The sequence below is a fragment of the Melitaea cinxia genome, chromosome Z, assembly GCF_905220565.1.
Source record: "Melitaea cinxia chromosome Z, ilMelCinx1.1, whole genome shotgun sequence".
Classification (NCBI taxonomy): Eukaryota; Metazoa; Arthropoda; class Insecta; order Lepidoptera; family Nymphalidae; genus Melitaea; species Melitaea cinxia.
The window spans coordinates 11,154,057-11,176,282 of record NC_059424.1 but is presented as its reverse complement, the minus strand read 5'-3'; the positions used below and the strand labels follow the sequence as shown (position 1 = coordinate 11,176,282).

General features: G+C 31.9%; 1 protein-coding gene across 1 annotated transcript in view; it reads left to right on the top strand.

The window, feature by feature from the left end:
* Window positions 1-4,069: 4,069 nt before the first annotated feature.
* The window catches only part of LOC123669042 (5'-AMP-activated protein kinase subunit gamma-3-like), a 59,754-nt gene continuing 41,597 nt past the window's right edge, over window positions 4,070-22,226 (top strand). The window contains exons 1-3 of the mRNA XM_045602706.1: window positions 4,070-4,949; window positions 11,399-11,541; window positions 17,864-17,912. Of these exons, the coding sequence (XP_045458662.1) occupies window positions 4,070-4,949; window positions 11,399-11,541; window positions 17,864-17,912 (1,072 nt within the window). The remainder of the gene's footprint in view (window positions 4,950-11,398; window positions 11,542-17,863; window positions 17,913-22,226) is intronic.

Genomic DNA, 22,226 nt, shown 5'->3' with positions numbered 1-22,226 from the left:
AGCTAAAATAAGAGTTAAAGTAACTCAAATAATTCTACTGAAAAATAAATATTAATTTATACAACTAGGTCGATAAACAAGCGTACAGCTCACCCGATGGTAAGCGATTACTGAAGCCTATAGACGCCCGCAACTACTAAACGAATTATCGTTTAGTAGTAGTTAGTGGTTATCGTTTAGTAACTAGAACCTTTTCTTTTCCGCAATCGCGTGGTTTTAGCCTGCCTTTTATAGCCTTTCAACTTAGGTAAGCCACAGCAGGAAATTTTCTGCTCAAAATATGGTCCAACTAGGGAAGTATCTCAATCTTACAGAAGCTCACAGCTAAATAATGTTTATAAGTAGTGTTGGGTTCCGATTAGTGAGTAAGATGACGAGAGCTCCTGGAGGGAATTGAGAGTAGGAGCGATGCTTCTGGTGTTGCAGACGTCTATAACAGTACAGGGTTAATCGCTTACCATCATGTGAGCCGAAAGCTTGTTTGCCGACCAAGTTATATAAAAAAGCCTATTCTAATGTTGAATAGTCAAAAAAAAAAAGGATTTTATATCAGTGAAAACTTTTTCCTTTTGTCGTCTACATATGTCTTCTTATGAAACTAGGTAGTTTGTTGTCCATAAATCGTATTTTTATCGTATCACGCTTAAAGAGTTCTGTGGTTTTCAGCATTCGGAAATAAATCTTAGATAAAAGACCCGAGTTTAAAATTCAAATCATTCACGACCATAAATTTTTTCAGGAGGAGAAAGTATTAATTTATATTAATATAAGAAATTATTCTGTATTTTTGTAACAATTTTTTTTTTTTTTAAATATGTATCACAAATAAAGTTCTACTCTATAATTAGTTCCTTATTTAATACAGCTATTCAGTGATTCTTAAATTTATGTTTTTTCCAACATCTGCACCTTTGTTTATTTTATTTTGAAAATTTAAAATGATACGTACTTAATCATGGCACAAAGTTGAGTTATTCTTCCATCCATGTCGTTATTCATGTCATCTGCCTTTTTGTTTTTTTTTTCTGTTTCTTATTTTATTATTTTATATCATTTCAGAGGGCGATAGCTCAGCAACATCATTATGCTGCAGGTAAGTTTATATAATTATACATTTTTTATATTTTAATTCACCTCATTTTTCTCATCAAACATTCTTAGAAAAAGTTATCCATATTAAGTTTGATGTATATGAACATACATATATGTATATCCACATATTATATGTATTTTCATATTATATTTAGCATTATTATTAAAGAAACGGTGAACTGTAATTTACTGGTCTATTTAATTTAATAAATAATTTATTATTATCGATGGTATTAAGTATTTTTCTTAGGTATCGGTTTGATAAAGGATCCAGAAAAGATATCAATTCAGTCAGATGTACACATCATAAAGTTTTGTTTAATGTTATTTGCAAAATATATTTAAAAACACCTACATACACGGACATTTTGAATTTGATTATTTTTTAATATTTTGTTATATTTATTAAATTAACGTGCTTTGTCTCGGTATCTGAATCGAAAGTTTGTCAATTTTCTTCTGATGGCCCACTGATTATTGTAGGTAAATTAACAAACAAAAATTAGCTTCCTCTTGTAAGAAAAAAATGGTTTGAGTTTAATATATAAGAAGTGATGTAGTGACTTCACCTTTGCTTGGCGTGTGAAAATCATTTACACTTTCTGTCACAACGCGTGTTTTACACCACTCATACTTAATAAAACTTAAATTATTAATAACTTTTTTTTTATAAATTCATAACAAAGGTTGTGACGTACGAAATATTTTTAAACTGATTCAAAGGCATTATTCACAAAATTGTATAATAGTCGCGTGTTCTCCACGCGGTCAATGTTGTGTAGCGCCTTAACGCCCTCTCATTCCCGCTCTCTGCTTATATTTTACTCTAAGTTAGTATTTCCACGGCCGCCGCGGGTGTGTGACGTGTTGCGCTCGTTGCGTAAACCTTAATAAAAACGATAAATGAATCGTAGGCATTTATCAACGATGCTACAGAGTTTTGTGTCATGCTAAGTTCATTTTTGATGGACAATAAAATAACGGATGCGCTGTTCGGTCGATTCTTGATCACTGTGTTCTGTTTACGTTTTGGCATAGAGCACATGTGCACGTACGTTTTTGTGATCATTTGGCGCAATGCCGTAGTAAACAAATAGTCGTATGTATAGATTTGCAATTATGTTGAATTCATAAGGTAAACAGCTATAATTTCCGTTTTATATCTAACGTTTACCAAAGCTACGCATCATATAATTAAGTTTTTTAATAATATTGTATTTTGAAGTCACCTGGTTTATAAAAAGCTTTTAGAGCTATAGAAATATATTTTACATTTACATTATACAGACAATGTAGAGATCAATTTATTTCCAGTTTTACTATTTATGAGTATTCTATTATTTGCTGACTTAATAATTTTGTTATATTTTGTTTTACTGTGTTGAAAGAACATTGTTATATGTTATTCAATATATAAAATGATAAATTAATTTTCTTACTTGTAAAAAAAATTATATGTTCCATTATAAATTAAAAAAAAAAAAAATCATGTTATAGATTATATTTATATTACTTAAATTAATAAAAATCTGTATTTACGTGATTCAAAAACACAGAAAATAGGTATGGAAGATAGGTTTCTTTCCAATAACAAACGGTAATCGAAGCTGAAATAAGACCTCTTGTTCGAGGCTAATACGTATATGAGGCTATACGTACCTATTCTAATATATAATATACATTTCGTGGTCTTAGGACAGAAGTTTGACTTTTCATTTTGACTCTTTTCTGAATACAATGGTATTAGAATATCCTTATATAATTATTTTTTTTGAAACAATTAGAATATAAAATGTCATATCTTTTCATTAGTTATGTAATGAGAACACGTATAATGGAGAAAGATAACAAATATAGTAATCTTACACAGATTCTTTAGATGTTTAATAGCTATAAGACTTTCCTGACAAAAAATAATAAATGTTTGTTGTTGAAAAGGTTTTTTTAATAATAATAACTTTGTTGTTATATTCAAGTTTCGTGAGATTTTAGCGTAGTCCTTTTGAAAAAATTCTATCAAGATTATTAAATAAAATTCACAAAGTTCATAAAACCAAAGCAATTGTAATTGTCACTTCGTATTATGTTCCTCAAGCTGATTCTACAAGAATTCCTTGTAGGTAGCGTGAAAATACAACATAAGTAATTTAATACTCGATAGTTTAAGTTTGTAATAAACGTTAGTCGACGTATGAACCATTCCAACAAAGAAAAATAATGAAAGGTTTTGTATACAATAACGCTAGATAACTTTTTAAAACTTCGAGATTGCCATCGAAATAAAGTTGTAGTAAAAGTATATTTTACAGTCTTAATTTTTATTACGGAATATATAAAAATATTAATCATTAATAGGATACATAAATTTAATTAGGTCATTGAACTAGAGCTAAATTCGCAAGATTTTGATATGAAGGTGACCTATTACGCGTATGTGTTTAGTCATTTGGAGCTCTACGTTCGCGTTTGCTTCAAGGTCATTTTTATTTTCCCCTTTGTCACTTGAACGCACTCCCTAAATAGGATATGCTGACCTTGAAATGCGCATAATTTAATAAAAGAAACCGGTTCTTATTCAGTAAGCGGTAAAAGCATAGTAAGCCCTTAAACACAATCTTCAACCAAGTTGTTTAAATCAAAACTATGAAACCTCATATTCTAATTCCGTTGTTATTGCGCGACATCCATTATGCAACTTCTTAAATCAAACTAACAACTTGTAAGATATTTTTATAATGTTGACTTCGGTAATTGTAAGTAAATTAATTTCGAATATTGATTTAAAAAAAAAGTCATAAAGATATGATATTTTATATGTCGTCAATAATAAAACTATTGTACAATAAATAAAAATAGATGATAATGTTGTCTACCTTAATGGTATATAACGTGTCACAATTAAATTTATTAAGATTCGATCAACACAATCCAGTATTTGACTAAATATATGTCAGTTAAGTGAAAAGTGACTATAAAGATGCATGGAATAACTCATTTTCTCCACAAATACCAGTCAAGGGAATCTACAGCTTCTATAGCGAAGGACGACAGTTGGTGTTCTACACTAAGCTCAATAGACTCTCATTCATCTGTCAATAATGAGACTTCATCAAAGGCAATTCCTATCAATCGACGAGGTTGTTGTGCACATAGAAGTTTCCGCGGTAGTCCAATGGATACGACACCTAGTCCTCGAGATAGACATCCGTATTCTTCTATTTATTTTCGAGATGTTACAGAGGGACACGGGTCACCATCCCCCCTTCATTACCACCCGCATAGTTTCGACCCCAAAACGAGACGAACCGATGAGGAACGATACCAGACAACTACAAACGCCTACCACGCACCTCGACAAGATTATCGTTATTTCATGTCGCCTCTTTATAATGAAGTCATGGATGATATTCAAGAGAATGAATATAGTAAATGTGAGAAATATGGCGAAATAAGTAACACAAAATTGTCTCATACACCTTTTAAAACTCGCTTTGATAATAAAAGTTTCGCCCAGAAGTTGACAGAGAGTGTAAATATTTGCAAAGATCAGTCTTCTCCCACGGAAAGAAGAGGCTCGGGATCTAGTGCAAGCGGGAATAGGCACAAACACCATTCGATACAGGAGATAATTCGAACGTTTAGTAAGAAAGTGGGGCACTGGCGTCACGAATCAGGTGAAGGTCGTCGAGGGTCATGCGCTGTTCCCGCTACAAACACTGACCGAACGAATCCCAAAGAGGAATTTCGTTCACGTTCAAAGTCATTAGATGGCGATCACATAAATAAGGGCTTGCGGAGATCCGTACTTGAGGATTGCGAAGCGACGTACCAAATATTTGAAACAATACTAAAAGAAGGTAATTTACATTTCATGCTGTACATATCTATTTATGGAATGATCTTGTTTATATAAGAATTAATTAATAAACAACAGTGTTAGAAGGTAATGAATGTCTTACACATCATTTCCTATTTTAACGTCTAAGGTCATATTTGTTTAGCCTCACGTACTGCGTCTTTTGAATATAAATCCGTGTAGGCAAGTAATGATAAAAAAAACGTCTACGTCTTTTCCGTTTTTAATATTTTTCTACAGTTGCTTTATTTTAAATTTTCAAAAATATGTATAGTGAACTGTGAAGAAAGCTGCTTATAAAAGCTTATTTTAAATTATTTCGCATTGAATTACCGCTTAGTGTATGTACATATTTGCTTTTTAGAAATGATTATTGTTTTCTTTTCCGTATGTTTCATGTAATGGCCATTTCCGGTATTATTGAGTTCTTTTTTAGATGTTTTCTTTGGTTTAAATATACATATGTAATATATTTAATTACAATATATATATACTAATAAAATTCGTCAATTCCGTCGATTTTATTTATCAAAAATTGAAAACATAATTACTCTTACATGCACGAAATACAAAAAAAAAGAAAAAAACGACACGTAACGATGTTAATTTGAACGTTAAAACGCGACCAAGCAAGTTAACCTATTTTTATTATGAATATTATTAATTTATAAACTTAATTTAAAGATACAAATTTAAACTATGGCGGTATTTACATATATTGAATGCCAAATAAAATGTACCTTATTCATTCTTGTATATAGGATGTTTGATTCCTAATTGCGTTCCTTAAAATGGGGGTTTCTGTAGGTGTTGAAGATTACGTTTCACGTGAAAAAAGTCATAGCCCCTTTTTAAATTTAACTTGGTCTTAATATATCAACTTCTCTGGCAACGTGCTTCTGCATAACCGTTCAAAACTATTTTCTTAGCCCTAAAAACGTCAATAAAGTGAAATATTAATACTAATTGCCGCACACAATTAAAGAACCGCATATGTAAACGAATTCTTTTCGCGTAGGATGCTTTTAATTGTTAATTATAGCCGTGCTTACGAGCTCACGAAAGGTATCATGCGGAACGAGTCTATTAAAGTAGCACGTCTATTTAAGCAAAGTCTAATTTAAAAATGGGGTAGGATTTTATTTACATGGAACGTGATCTATTACGCTTACAGAAACGTCTATATAGATAATATAGACGTGTCTATATAGATAAATAATTTACTAGGTTAGGGATTCGTTTGCTAGAGTTGACTTAAGTAAACGTTACGTTTAAAATTTTTTCCCTAACGGCGAAGGCTGTAATAGCAATTCAGGAAAATAAACTCATCACAGTGATTATAAAAAAAGAGTTTGGTCTTAAAGTAAATCATTTACTTTTTTGACCTTTTTGTAACTGACGTTTAAAACCTTGAATAAACGTTAAAAGGTGTTTGACAGAGATGTGTCGAAACTTGTTATCATTTGGAAATATGTTGATTCAAACAGCAAAGCTATAATTTATCCAACTGATTCAATGAATTCTAATAGTACAAAGTACAGACTTTCGAACTGTTAATGTAAAATAAATAGTCTCCATTCTTTGTTCGTTGTTTTAATTTTATTAGAATCAAGTAAAACATTACGAATACATGAATACTATTCATTACAAAGAGTCTTTTTTTTTCATTACAATATGTGATCGTATGTGATATGATATTGATTGATGATGATATTTTATGCGTACTTGCAGTGCATATCCATTATATCAAACCTTAAGAATATATAAATAACTTTAATTTCACATTAATCAGTCATTTTATCGCTGCAGATATTATCGTATATTTGTCAATGTTATAATTTTATTAAATACATACATGACAATTCAAAACGTCGCACGATCGCCAGTTTTGGATATTATCTGTGTTCTTAATTAGAAATTTCTGATTGTTTCCATCAATGAATATGAAATATTAATAAATATTCAAATTGTTATCAATTGCAAAGTATAAAACAAAGTTACTCGCTACGTCTGTCTGCGATAAACTCGAAATTAGAGAAGTATTTTAATGCGGTTTTCACTAATAGACAGATTGCTTCATGAGGAAAAGTTGGGTGTATAATAATTATATTATTATAATTGATAAATTATTTGTTAGCCTTCAACGAATCGATTAAAATATGACGATAATTACTTTAAGAAGTCGGAGTAATTAATCTGCCTGCTAGGAATTCCGCAAATGGTGCCTAACTGAAGTAAAAAATACTGTATGATGGAGATATCGATATACTTCAAATAAGTTTTATAGGTTCTTCAAAGAAAATTGTAATTAACTTAAAAAATGTTATTTTAATGGTATATGTACCGTATATACATCCATATGCATTTAGTAAAAAGCGATTATTTTAGTATTACAAACAGACACTCCAAATTTTTTTATTGGTATAGATAATATTAAATATTAGAAGATAATATTAAAAATTAAGAAAGACAAATTTGTCTTAAAAATATTCTTATATATATATTTTATAATCCACGGTTTTGTATCACATTTGATCACACACCAGTAGTCAGTACAGACTGAACTAAAACAAATATAACTCCGAGCATTATATACAGTAGGTACCTACTTGCAGACATGTCCCTTGGAATATGAGCAATTTAGCTAGACTGTATGAGTTGTCAAAAGTGGATGCGGGTGGGTGAATTAAACGACCCTGAGATCTCAGCCGCCATATACTATAAAAATAGTTTGACACATATACACTTATAAATAGTGATATATAATGTACCTAATAGAGTAGTAAATTGATAACTCGCAAAATTATGTTATTTAGTCAAGGATTGAAAATAAACTTATCCCGTTATTAAGGAAATATTTTTGTTAAGTAGACAAAAGATACAGAAAAATAATTGAATTACCGTTTAAATAGCCTTAATCTAATTAGGACTGTTATCATCAACTGTGTTCATTTAATTCTTTAATAACCTACGCTGCAGGCAATAATTCTTGTGTAATATACTGCCCAATTATTTCCGTGAATTTTTACAGCTTATTGCTAGCACATCGTTTCGGTAATTGATTCGACAAAAGACCCATGTCTTTTCTTTATAGTGTTACGAGTTAATTTCGACACCAAACACTCTTTTTATACGTCCGTTTAGATGTCTATGTCGTTTTTATATTAAAACAGTAAGTTTTATATTATTGTCGACAGTTAATTTATTTATTTTATATTGCAGTACTAGCTGTGCCTGCGACTTCGTCCGTGTAGAATTTAACAAAAAAGTTATTGTTCAGTTCGCAGAGATATAAAATTAATAAATTACTATAACAAAAATAGCCTAAGTTATTCCTTACTACATCAGCTATCTGCTAGTGAAAGTCCCGTCGAAATCGGTCCAACTATTTTAGAGATTAGACGGAACAAACAGACAGAGAGACAAAAATTGTAAAAAATGTTATTTTGGTATACCTATGTACCGTGTAGTGTACATCCATATGCAGTTCCAGTATCCATATGCTTTAGTGAAAAGTGGCTATTAATATTGTAAACAGACACTTCAATTTTATCTATTTGTACAGATATGTTTGTTGAAACTAATATAAAAAGATTTGCAAAAAACAAAAATTAAATAAACATCTATAGAATGAGAAAGCACAGCGAATATTTCGCAGTTCCGTCGGGTAGAGAACGTCGGCGTTGATTGTATTTTTTATGGATTTTTTTATTGGATATCTTTTGTACTAGCGAACGAAAAAAAGTTTGTAACACCTAATTAAAAACAAATTATAATACAATACAACAATCGTTTCATCTAAACATTTACGCATTTTTTGTTAAAACAAACGCAAAAGTTTGTCATTATCGTTATTCTAGAAGAATTACCTTTGTAAAAAATAATAGTTATGGCTAAGGTAGATAGAGGTAGATATAGGTATGGTATAGCTAAGGCTGTATCGCTTTAAGACTGACCTTTGTGCAATGTATTTACTAACTAGCGGTACCTGTGGTTTCAAATGAATTAATTTGAGAAAATAGTCTATAGCCTTCCTTAGTGAATGTTGAACACAAATATTTTTTTCATTCGAATCAGTAGTTCCCGAGATTAGCGCATTTTAACAAACAAACTGTTCAGCTTTATATTATTAGTGTAGATAATTTTTTATAAATAAATAAATCAATACCAACCATAGATATATAATTATGTATGTCTGTATTAAGTTTATAGTTGTATATATGTCACTTTATTCGTCGGTCCCGGTTGTTATCATGTACAGCTGATAGTGATCGTTACTCATAGTAGGGAATATATCCGCCAACCCGCATTGGAGCAACGTGGTGGATTAAGCTCTGATCCTTCTCCTACATGGGGAAAGAGGCCTATGCCCAGCAGTGGGATATTACAGGCTGAAGCGAAGCGAAGCGAACAAACTGTTAAACTATTAAATCACGAACATACACATATATACATTGCGATTTTAATTCTTATGTCCCTTATTCAATACTTGTTTTTGGTTTACCTTAGTGATAATATTCAGAAAATTCTTGGACTTCTTAAGCGAATTCCTTGTAAAGCCGTGTGAATGTAAATATCTGTTCCTCTTCATTGTACTGGCTTTGCGTAAAGAATGTACATCAAAAGTATAATTTCATTTTGACCCACGGAATTTCATGTTTCTACCTCCATTCTATTCTATAGTCCAACCATATAACTTTATATCTTGCTGGTTCAGATAACCGTTAATTGAACGCTTAACCTTTAATTGAACAAACCCATCGAAACGAAATGTGATGTGAATTTTTATCAACCGAGTTACATTATATTTAATACAGCTAAACGATGATCAGACAAAGATTGAGTGTTAATTGAAAATGAAAGAAGAAAGAAGAAAGAAAGAAAGTCATTTATTTGAGACACATACACTGCTTACAGACATACAACAAACACAATGAGAGCACAAATACATTAAAAAAGTAAAAAGAAAAAAAAAGTCAAAATTAAGTAAAAATGTAACTAAAAATTTAAATATTTGATTTAAAATAAGAAAAGTAAAATTTTATCAAATAAAAAAAAAAAAATTAAAATAAAAAATAAAGCGAAAAGAGTAATAATAATAAAAAAAAAATGCAACAAAATTCATCTACCAAAGTTATTTACACCTGTACAGCAGTGCACCGTCACAAAAAGGATGGCCACTCAGCACTTGTGGAAATATGAGGACCATAGTAAGATCCCTAAATTTCACACGCTGATTTTCAGTAGCCACCTCGGGTACCATGCGAACGACAGCGGCAGCAACCAATAAATAGCATCCAATAATTCAGCAAGACCATACGTAGTAACCAAACAATACCAAATATTATAAAGTACACATATAATAATGCTTATACATTCGCGATAATTTCCAAATGAAAGTTTATTTAGTATTAATCATTATTCATAATCATCACCATTAAGGTTCATTTTAGATTTGGAGCTGTCTTAAATGTTTATCTAGATATTAGTGAAACAAAAAATGAGCTAGAAGAAAAAGTACATTAGGGAACTTACCCATACTACGTGACCCGTTGTTACAATTTTTTAATCCCCTTCACCCTCTTGGTGACCACCCGCAGTATAGTACTTGTTGATACCCGTATTTGCTAAGACCCCTCTCTCCTCGAGTTTTTACTTAGTAATTCAAATTTTTTTTTCTAACAGAAAGTAAAAAAAAAAACTGGCTCACGTTCGTCTGTAAAAAAAGAGCCATATTTGGATCTAGCCCAAAAAAGCGTGAGATTTTTCTTGAGATTATTGACTGGCCCTGTGACCAAGGGTGGTATTTTTAAAGACCCCCCCCCCAACCCTCCCGAACGGGTCACGTAGTAGGGGTACGTTATCTTAGAATGTGCTATTGTGAATTTGCTATTGTGGAACTTCAATGTTAGAGTAAAATCTGAGCAATTAAAACAGGCATGAATGATTTTCTAGACTAAGTACCCGTCAGCCTGAAATTCGAGACTAAGTAATGCATTTTTTAATAGTATATAAAGTCGTAATGACCGAAAAACGTCAGCTATTGTCGACTTTTTTCGGTAAAGAAAAAAAAAAAAAACAGACGAATTTAGTCACGAGGTAGCGGGGAAGCATTAATTTTACATTACGGTTGTCTTTAAGTAAGTCGTGAAGTTAAACGATAAAATATCGTTATGTTTCAGGTGTAAAACAAAGGTTAGATGAATGCCGTTGTTGTATTATTTCAATGATATATATTTTCTAGCCATTCATTTGAACTACGCTTATTAGTTCTTACATTTACTGTGATAACCTTTCTCAATAAACGCATAAAGGCGACGATAATTCTATCGGTAAATCCTAAAATAAGCACTTTCAAATATGTTTGTTTAACAATTTTTTCTTTTTTTATTGATAAGTATAATATTTTAAAGTTCTTTTATGTATTGAATTTTCATTTTATGTTAACAGGGGCTTATCTACGTCGAGCGGCGTCGCAAGAGGCGGAGAAGCGTCGCTCTTCCCTTGGAAACGTTCCCACCGCACGTCATCGCGCCTCTGATGCTTTTCTTGATCCCCATCATGCAGCCATATTGTTTCGGGATTCAAGGGGGGTAAGTTTCTGATTCCATAAAAGCTTTGTAGTTTATTTGTCTCGCTCTCGGCTCTACTAAGGGACCATACAAATATGTTATGAGGTGTATGTTCCCATAACTCGCCGCATTACCTAATTGACCTCTGATTGCTTAATAATAACAAATATTTTTATAGTATTGTGCTATATTGATTTGACGATTAGTAGTGGAGGCCAAATAGCTAAATAGATATTTACTCGAGCGTCTGGGGACCTATTGGTTTGTGAAGATTATAATTAGAAAAAACCGGTATGTCTGGTGCGAACTTGTGGAGGCCTTTGTCCAGCAGTGGACAGCAATAGGCTGAACTGAAAGTCTGAATTATTTTATTTACATTATCAAAAAGTTGAAGTTTTATAGCATATCTTTTATTTTCGAACACTGTTTTTTTTTTTCAAATCTTCAGATTAAGGAATATTCTCCACATAATAGTCAGGTTATGGATCAGTTCAAGCTGTGTGGCTACGGCATTAAAGAATATAGCTACTCTCTCTCTTCCCGTGGGTGTCGGTGAAGAGGCGACTAAGGGATAACAAAGTTCCCCTACCACCTTGGAACTTATAAAGCCGCCCGATGGCTGGATAACCATCCAACTGCTGGCTTTGAAATATACAGGCCGAAGATGGGCAGCAGCGTCTTCGCTGAAACAAAGTCAGCCCTGTGACTACGGGCAACACACATGAGTTCACGCCATTATTGGCGCGAACTTGGTGATGCCTATGTCCAGCAGTGGACTGCAATAGGCTGAAATGATGATGATGATGACGATGATGATGATGATGTTGATGGTGGTGACGACGAGGACGACGACGACGATGATGATGATGATGATGATGATGATGATGATGATGATGATGATGATGATGATGATTGATCAGTTCGACGAGAACATTCAAATGAAACGTCTGTATAGCATATTAATCTGACGCACTCGAGGTTTTTTAACAATTGATTTTTTTACTATTATAATCAGCTGACCTAGAAGTTCGACACTATATAAAGGGCTCAAGTAGGGATGGATTACTTCACAAGGTGCAAGGACATTATTTTATTCTGATACGAATCCTAATCAAAAATACTAATTGCCCAGCAAAATAGTTAAATGAAAATGTTATTATTTACGTTTGTAGCTAATCATTTATTTTTTGTAATACACAACTTTTTTATGAACGCACGTCTAATGATAATTAGCGCACCGTAAACTTATCGCATAATTTTTTTAAAACAACAAAATGCTATTTATCTAAATAGAACAGCATTTTATTTTAAATAAATATCTAAATATTAATTAATTATTACACCTTGAAATCAACAATTAATTATAAAATCGCATACAAATAGTGAGAAAGGTCTATTTTTTAACCGACTTCAAAAACGGAGGAGGTTACTCAATTCGACCGTGTATACTCGTATATATATATATCATCATTACAGCCTATACAGTCCACTGCTGGACATAGGCCTCCATAAGTTTACGCCAAAAATAACGTGAATTCATGTGTTTTGCCCATAGTCACCACGCTGGGCAGGTGGTTTGGTGACCGATATACCCATATATATATATGGATGATTATACAAAAGTTGGGTAACTTCTGAAGATTTCTTCTGAGATCTAATGAATATATTGTTCCAAATCGGGCCCAGTCACTTTTTAAATTAGATTGTGAGATATTTAAAATTTTCTGAATTCGACTGCCAGGGGACTGACGAGGGTAACATAGTACTGATGAAATACACAATTTTGTAAGAATTATAATGAAATTTAATAAAAATTAGTACAAATCTCTTAGTTTTAATAATGGCACATGCCTTTTAAGTATTAAAATCACTCAGTAACAATAAAAATAATTATTAATATGTAATACTAGTAGAAAATACTATCTCAGTTTTCAATAGAGTCTTTTGACATTTAACGTAACGTTATTCACTTAGCTTTTACTACTTTGACTTAGTTTTACTTAATATTCCTAAGTAATCAACAAACAATAGAAACAAAAATCTAACAATATTTATCTTAAAAGTACTAATTATCATGAAATTAAGAACAATAACAATATAATTGTCAAACAAATTGCTTGACAATTATTTGTTATAAATATATTTGAATTGTAAGAGTAGATTTTGGAGGAGTGAAGAGTGGATTCCTGGGGGGATTGGGGATTGGGTCGGCAACGCGCTTGCGATGCTTCTGGTGTTGCAGGTGTCTATAGGCTACGGTAATCGCTTACCATCAGGTGAGCCGTAAGCTTGTTTGCCGACCTAGTGACATATAAAAAAAAAAAAAAAAATTGCCTTGGTGGAACGTCCCCGCTTCATTTTTTTCGGCCCAATAGCATATAGTCCTTGAAGATTTGGGGGCAATTACGTTTCCCATTCATTCAGGCGCTTATTAATGTGGACAAGACAACTCTTGATATGAAAAAACAAATTTTATTTGTAATCGTAGAAAGTCCTAATCTTGGTCAAATGGAAATATAAATTTTCAAACAGCGCAGCGTAAAAAACATACTCAGTCAATTAAAAAACATACAAGTTTTTTTACGTGGGGAAAATCCATCACAGATACCTTCCGGCGCGGGGGCGCTAGAAGATTATGTCAGACTCCTACTGGCTAAAAAACCGCCACGTGTGAACAGTCGTCCGCCTGGGTGGAGCGAGATGGAGTCGCGCTGGCATCGCCACCTCGCCCCGGATACAACCTATTATCTAATTACTCAACGATTGCCTTGCAATGTATCTCGTACATTTACGTGGCATTTGAAATTTAAGTAGTTTATGTCATGCAAGTTTTGAGATGCTCAATATAGTGGTGACTATGGGCAAAACACACGAGTTCGCGCCATTTTTTCATTTGACGACGCGTTGGCGCAGAGGTCATAGCACTGGCTGTTACGCTGGCGGTCGCAGGTTCGATTCCCGCTCACGCAGACATTTGTATCAACCATATAGATGTCAGTCGTGGTCTGGGCGTTGTGTTTGTGTATTTTGTGTGTTTCCCGACCCCCAACACAGTAGAAAATCCTACTGGGGGATCAGTTGAGTTTGAAGCGTTTATTGTTATTATTTATTATTTTGGCGCGAACTTGTGGAGGCCTATATCCAGCAGTGGATTGTATTAGGCTGAAATGATGAGGATGATAATGAATATAGTGAAGTACTTATTGTGGTAAAAACGTTTAAATCTTGGATCTCTCCCCCGAGAGATATGTGGATGAAATCGAATATTTTTTTCGAGAATGTTTCGTGACTAACATAAATAAAAATCTCTACCTATTTTAAAGTTGTGCATTTGATGTTAAAATCGTAAAAAAAAAATGACGATTGCAATAACTTCTAACAAGTTAACACAATAATCAACTATAATCAACTATAACACAAATTACGCTGTAGATTTGTTTTTTCTTGTGAATAAAGAGAAAGCTATTACAAAACGTTACTAAATTATAAATATTTACTAAAATAAAAAATAAAAAAACTAAGATTATTTACAAAAATTTGTTACTTTAAACAGCTTACTTTTACAAAAATTAAATATTGATTTCTATTACTATAACATAGATTATGCTGTAAAATATTTTTATTGTGAAAGAAGAGGTAGTAATTATAAAAAAATAAGTAAATTGAGAATATTTAGAGAAAAAAAGTAAAATATATATATTATATCTTCTAATATATAAAATTCTCGTGTCATGGTGTTAAACATTGAACTCCTTCGAAACGGCTCGACCGATTTTAATAAAATTTTTTGGGCATATCGGGTAGGTCTGAGAATCGGCCAACATCTATTTTTCATACCCCTAAGTTATAAGGGGGGGGGGGGATTAAGGGTGTTTATAACATATATGGCAAAACAACGTTTGCGGGGTCAGCTAGTATTTATAATATAGTTTGTTCATTGTTTGTGTTTTTTATATCCTCTTCTATTTAATCTATGTCTACTACTGAGTGTGTTGCGTTCCTTCAACATATCTTCATCGGTGACAGATTGGCTCCTGAGTTACTTCAGAGGGTGTCGACAACGCATGTCTTGATGAGGCTTTCTCCTCATGGTGCGACGTCCAATCTGGGGTCTCTCATGGCGGTGTTTGGTCTCCTTTGCTTTTTCAATTTTCATTAATTCACTACTCACTGTGTTTCTTCTTACTTCCACATGTATGTATGCAGACGATATTCAAATTTACCGTCATTCTACACTGAGGTTATTGTATGCGTAATCAATATAATCAATATGGACCTTGGAAAAAAATTTGAATAGAGCAAGCGATATGAAACCTTAGCATAAACCTTAATAAATCGGAAGTCTTTGTTATAAGTAGTCCAGGAATGATTGTAAAAGTAAACAATTTACCATCTATTATCTATAATGGTACTTGCCTTACTGCTCCACTGTCAGAGATCTCGGCATTCACTTAGACAAAACGCTGTCATGGTCGGGTAATTTAAAGCAATTAGCAAAAAAAAAAAGAAAAACTTGCAGCATTGAGTTTGTTACGTCCCCTTAAATCCTTTCTGCCAATCCCAACCAAAATTGTGTTGGAAAACTCTCTTCTCTAATCGATAGAGGATCAATTTAATAAGCTTGAGTTCAAATTTTTGACATACGGTTCATGTTTTGACTACGCAAGTTTGACCATGTTTCCGAATTTCGTACCAAGCTCAAGTGGCTTCCTATACGTTCTCGCCGGAATCTACATAGTCATTCTCTGTTGTACTGTGCTATTTAAATTCCAAATTCTCTTTCTTATTTACAAGAAAAATTTACATATCTCAGCGATATTTCAGAATTAAGATCACCTAGAACACTTATGCTGAGCTACCCGTATATAAGTCCAAGTACTTTGGTCAGTCTTTTACTGTTCAGACTATTAAATTATGAAATAGTCTGTCCTTACCTATAAAGGAAGCTTAATCACCGTTGACTTTTAAAGACCGCGTTGAGGATCACTATCTTGAGATGGAGACGATTTAAATGCTTTTATATTCTTTTGTTTTTCTTTCCTTATTATACATTCTGTTTTTATCATTTCACTTAATTTTTATCTTCAAGTTACATTTATTGACTACACACCTTATTAGTTTATGATAGAATATATTATAGAATGTAAATATTTGTATGTAAGTTTATTATACAACCACACCACCTACCCAATTTCGATATTAAGTTTCCTTTTTATGTCTGGGTTGTCAGGAAGAAATGGCTGATTAGCCATAAGTTAGCCAATTGTAGTTCACAGTCTACCTATCTTAATGCTTTGTTTTTAATGTATTTGTATTATACAATAAAGTATAGAATATATAAAAAGTTTTCTGATATACAATTAAAAATATCCCAATTAAAATTAATTGCTATGTTGATTTCAATTTTATCTGTGTAATGATGGAATAACTGTTTATCCGTTAGATAGTATCCGGCTTACTGATTATTTTAATAATGAAAAATTGTTTTTACTTCGTTTTTTAAACAAAATTATATAAGTATTACGTAAAATAAACGACTCGTAAGTTAAGTGAAATTATTATTAACATGATATAAATAACAACGGTTCATTTCGTTTTTTGTCCAAAGTCAACGAATTATTGGAACATACACAATGTATAATACATTAAGAATTATTTGCTTGCGTGTAGTGCATTATACGCGGTTACTATTACCTATTGATTGTACGTGCTTTTATGTAGTCAGTCATAAAATTCAAGAACCTTTTTGAGAATGTCAACTGATTTCAATGTCTTTTTGCAAAAATCAGCAGTATTTTATAAAAAGCCCAGAACGAGTAAAGAGAAATAATGTAATAATTTATTATATTACAAGAAAGCGAAGACTAAGTCATCAACTTCAGCCTATCAGCGTCCACTGTTGGACATAGGCTTCCTCAAGTCCGTGCTAAAAATGTCTCATGTGCTTTGATCATAGTGAACACTAAGTAAAAACATATAATTAAACATTAAACGAAATAAATCGTTTACCTGATCGTTTGTTTTACCTTTGGTTTATGATAATATAAGATAACCAACACTGTTAGGCGTAACTTGCGATAAAATCTATTGAAACAAATTTTATTCTAACATATTTTTAGTGAAAATTTACTTTAAAACAAATCATTATTAACATGATATCTACGTTTAATATACAGAGAAACATATTAACTTTTTACAGTAACACGATTATTTATGACATTAATAAGAGGAGCTATCGAAGAAAGTTATTAAATAATATATTTTATTACGCACTTTCTCTGATTAGTTTTGTGATATTTAGTTAGATCAGTAAGCGGATTTGTTAAATTATTGTTTGTTTCAGTTGCCGGTTGCTGACCCGTTCTTGGAAAAAGTCAGCCTGTCTGACTTAGGTGAGTTTTACTTTTTTTTTGTTACTAAAATTTTAATCTAAATTATTTTGTTATTGTTATTAATAATAAATGATCAAATCGATATTCTTAGACAATTTTTATAATGATATTTATAGTATTATAAATTTTACCAAATTTTAAAATATCATTTTATAGTTATTATACACTATCTTGGAACATTTTACTTTATACGCACAATAACGGTTACATACAATAACAAGGCTTTTACTGATAATCTAAAGTAAACTTCCATATATAATTTAACTGATGTTCTTTTAAACAATCCCTAGTCCTATAAACACACAGCTATTTTATATGTATACATACGTTATTAACAAGAAACATAATAATGTAAATTACTTTATAGGGTAATTAATTTCTTAAGCGACATTTAATGTTCAGTTGTAGTACTAAGTACGTTGAGGTTAAAATATCATATTTTTATGATGTTGGTTATTAAACATAATTTTAGTACTTGATAAAATATAAAGATTTAATGGATTTAAGTCCTTGGTTGTATAGTTGATTGCATACATCGGATACTTATTTCAATTAATTATGAACAGACTTAAAGTAATATAAGTCTGTAAATTTAAGTGTTTATATATATAGTTATTAAAAATCGTTAGGTGTTTATCCATATGGATATATAGCTGATACAATATAAATAAGCAATTTTATTACTTAAACACATTTGTAAGACATTAGCGAATACGAATTTAAATCAACTTAAGTTTTTAATATTTGTAGAAGGAAGGTACAGAAGGGAAGTTAAATTCGATAATTAAAAAAACGTCACGATTGTTTCAACGTCTGTTTGAAGACAGGACAGCATCAGTCAGATCCTTATCAAAGGAATAAAATTTATATAGTGATACACAGCAAATATAAACAAAAGGAATACTATTAATAAAACGTTTACTACAACAATAGGGCGATCCAAATGCTTAGTGATTTCTTCCAGATAATTTAGGTTAGGATTAGATAACTATTAAACTAGAAGAGGTGTAATACAATGCATATATTTCATTTAAACGTGTAATACCATAATAAGTTATTGAAATGATTAAATTTTATCTTAGATTTTTATATGCCGTTTAAATCATACTGCAGAAAAATCTGTCGATAGCCCGCATAACGTCACTGACGGAAGTGGTTATAAATATATTAGTCGGACACAGAGCGGATTTGAAAACGAAAATAGTTTTCGATGAGGAGTGACGTTGAAATGTCATGAAATAACTATATGACGAGATCTTAATAATCATAAAGGAATTCTGTATTAATCGTGTCGGTTTTCTTTGAATTTTACGGGACGGAGGATTTTTCGAGCTCCATGACCCGAAAATACTTGCGACTGAACGCCATTTCATATCACGCTTCGTAAGGCGATTGACATCAAGAAGTATCTCAACTGCAATCAAGAAGACGGGTTCAAGTTGTCGGGATTGTGGAATTTAGTGATCGAGTTATGAAAAAAAGGCATACGCGTTACGGTTTATTGCTACTGTAAATACTCTGCCAATGTAGTGCGGAAGAGGTTAGAATGAGGTCGTTACGGCTTACCCGCAAAAATACTATCTAGCTCGCAGATCCTCAGTCACCCACTACCACGGGGTCTGCAGCGACCCCGAAATATCGGGAGTTTAATGTTTATTATATTAATCGTGGCACCTAAGTCGCGTAGAAACCAGTGTTCATGACCGCGAAAGTTTAAAAACATATCAGTTTTCTTTTTACGATGCATAAATTTAATGTGAGCGTAAAAACAAACAAATGATAATTAAATCGTTTGCGTTTAAATTGAAGTTCTCAATTACTGTATCCGAATGCATTATTGTTATAATAAGCATTTGTACTTAACTAGTGACCCGCCCCGGCTTCGCACGGTTGCAAAAATTATCAGTGTTACTCTACTATATTATGCATGTATTATACATACCTCCATACCTCTGGAATCACTCTATTTACTAAATAAAACCGCATGAAAATCCGTTGCGTAGTTTTAAAGATCTATGCACACAGACAGCGAGAAGCGACTTTGTTTTTATACTATGTAATGAAACCAACACTTATTTAACCTAGGTAGTGGAATTGACGTCAAATATCATTACATATTTAATGAAAAAAATAGTACGAAAAAATTAGACCTTAAAAGCCAACGCGCATTCCTAGTAAAAGTAATAGTATGAAAACATGAATATTATCATTTATCATAATCAACAATATGCTCTAAACATGTGCATTTTCTATATTGTTTGTAATTTTTTTTTGTATCGTCTGTGGGTGATACTTATAATGAATAAATTAACTGAAATGAACAAAATTATTTATTTTGCTAATATCACAAATATTTATTTCACAGTCATCTTATTAATAGAAATAAAATTGATTAGATACTTGGTAATATCAATAACATGTGGCAGTACTAACTCATTCACATCTGTACTAACGTCTATCATTGTCAAACATAAACAAAATATGAATATACATAACACTTTTTGCCTGCTATATATATGTTTGGGGATAACTCCGTCGTTTATGAACCGATTTTGATAATTCTTTTTTTTTTTGTTGGAAAGGAGATATCCCTAGTTTGGTGCCATGATAAGGAAACCAGGATCAAATGATGGGATCCCAGAGAAATCGAGGGAAACTCGAAAATCCGCATAACTTTTTACTGGGTGTACCGATTTTTATGAATTTTAATTTAATCGAAAGCCGATGTTTATCATGTAGTCATTTTTAAATTTCATCGAGATCTGATTACAACTTTTGGAGTAATCTTTGATAAGGCGTATTTACTTGGCTATTTTTTCGTCTACCTACATTGTATTACTTGTCGATATAATTGAAGTCGGTTTTTCTTCGTTTGCCTGCAAACACAATTATTAAGTAGAAAGTTAAAAAAAAATAATAATATTGTCATAAAAATAATTATATGTAAATAATAATATTAATACGTAAATATTTAGACCTTGCCCTCGAGATTATCGGTGTGTGGAACGTAGACTCAACAATAATTATTCCTCTTGTTGTGTCTGTCAATGGTCTATTAGCGAAGAGTTTCGACCAACACCTTAAGAAAATCTCGCTTGACTATTGAATTCAAAAAGCAATGTTGGCTGAAACGGCCCATATCGTGAGGAGGTTTCTCAGCCTGGAGCCTCAACTATCAGCAGCCTGGGCCTCAACCTGCCACCTAAAAACTAGCTGTGACCGCGACTTCGTCTGCGTAGAATTTAACAAAAAAGTTATTGCTCAGTTCGCAGAGTTACAAAATAAATAAATTTCTAAAATAAAAGCAGCCTAAGTTACTCCTATTATACATCAGTTATCTGCCAGTGAAAGTCCCGTCAAAATCGGTCCAGCCGTTTCAGAGATTAGCAGGAACAAACAGACAGATAGACAAAAATTGTTAAAAATGTTATTTTGGTACATGTTCCGTATGCATTTAGTAAAAAGTGGTTATTTTAATATTACAAACAGACACTCCAATTTTATTTATTTGTATAGATGTAGGTAATAATAATAAGGACAAATGTTGAATAATAATTTGTCTAATCAAATACTGTATTCGAATGCGTTCCGATTGGGATGCGATCCGACTGTTACGAAGTACTTAAAATTTTCGCTTCAGGCTGTAATATCCCACTTCTGGGCATAGGCCTCTTTCTCCATTTAGTAGAAGGATCAGAGCTTAATCCACTACTTAACTTCTTAATATTGTATATTATGTAATTTAATATATGTATATTTTAATTTAAATTCTATAGTTATGAAACTTAAGATGAGAAAAGTTTAAACTTTAGTTCAAAAGGTATCGAAATAGCTCTTAACAAAGAGCTTTGAGCTACAAGTAAAAGTTTGGAATATCAATTGTTCTTAAAATAATACAACCAGACAACCCCTTAAAGGGATCGTGACATATTACAAGTAACCCTGTATATTGTAGACAGTAAAATAGACGTTGAAATAAAGTAACGTAATAGTGAACTACATACCACAATAATATGTTAAGTCATATGTATGTGATTCTGTCTTTTTTGATCTCGATATATTGTTTTGTACGGCATTTTTTTATTTGACTGATGTTATTAAAATTTATATGATATTTTAAATTTAGGTTCATTTACGTAAACTACGTCAAGGTGTCTTTCGTCAATGTTATTATATATTTATACTCGTATTAGGTTCCCATACGATATCATAAAAAAATCTGTCTTAATTTGTCATATTTCAATATATCGTCTTCGTTCAATAAAACGTATAATAAGTAATTTCATCGTTAAGTTAAAGACTTCATTTTAACGC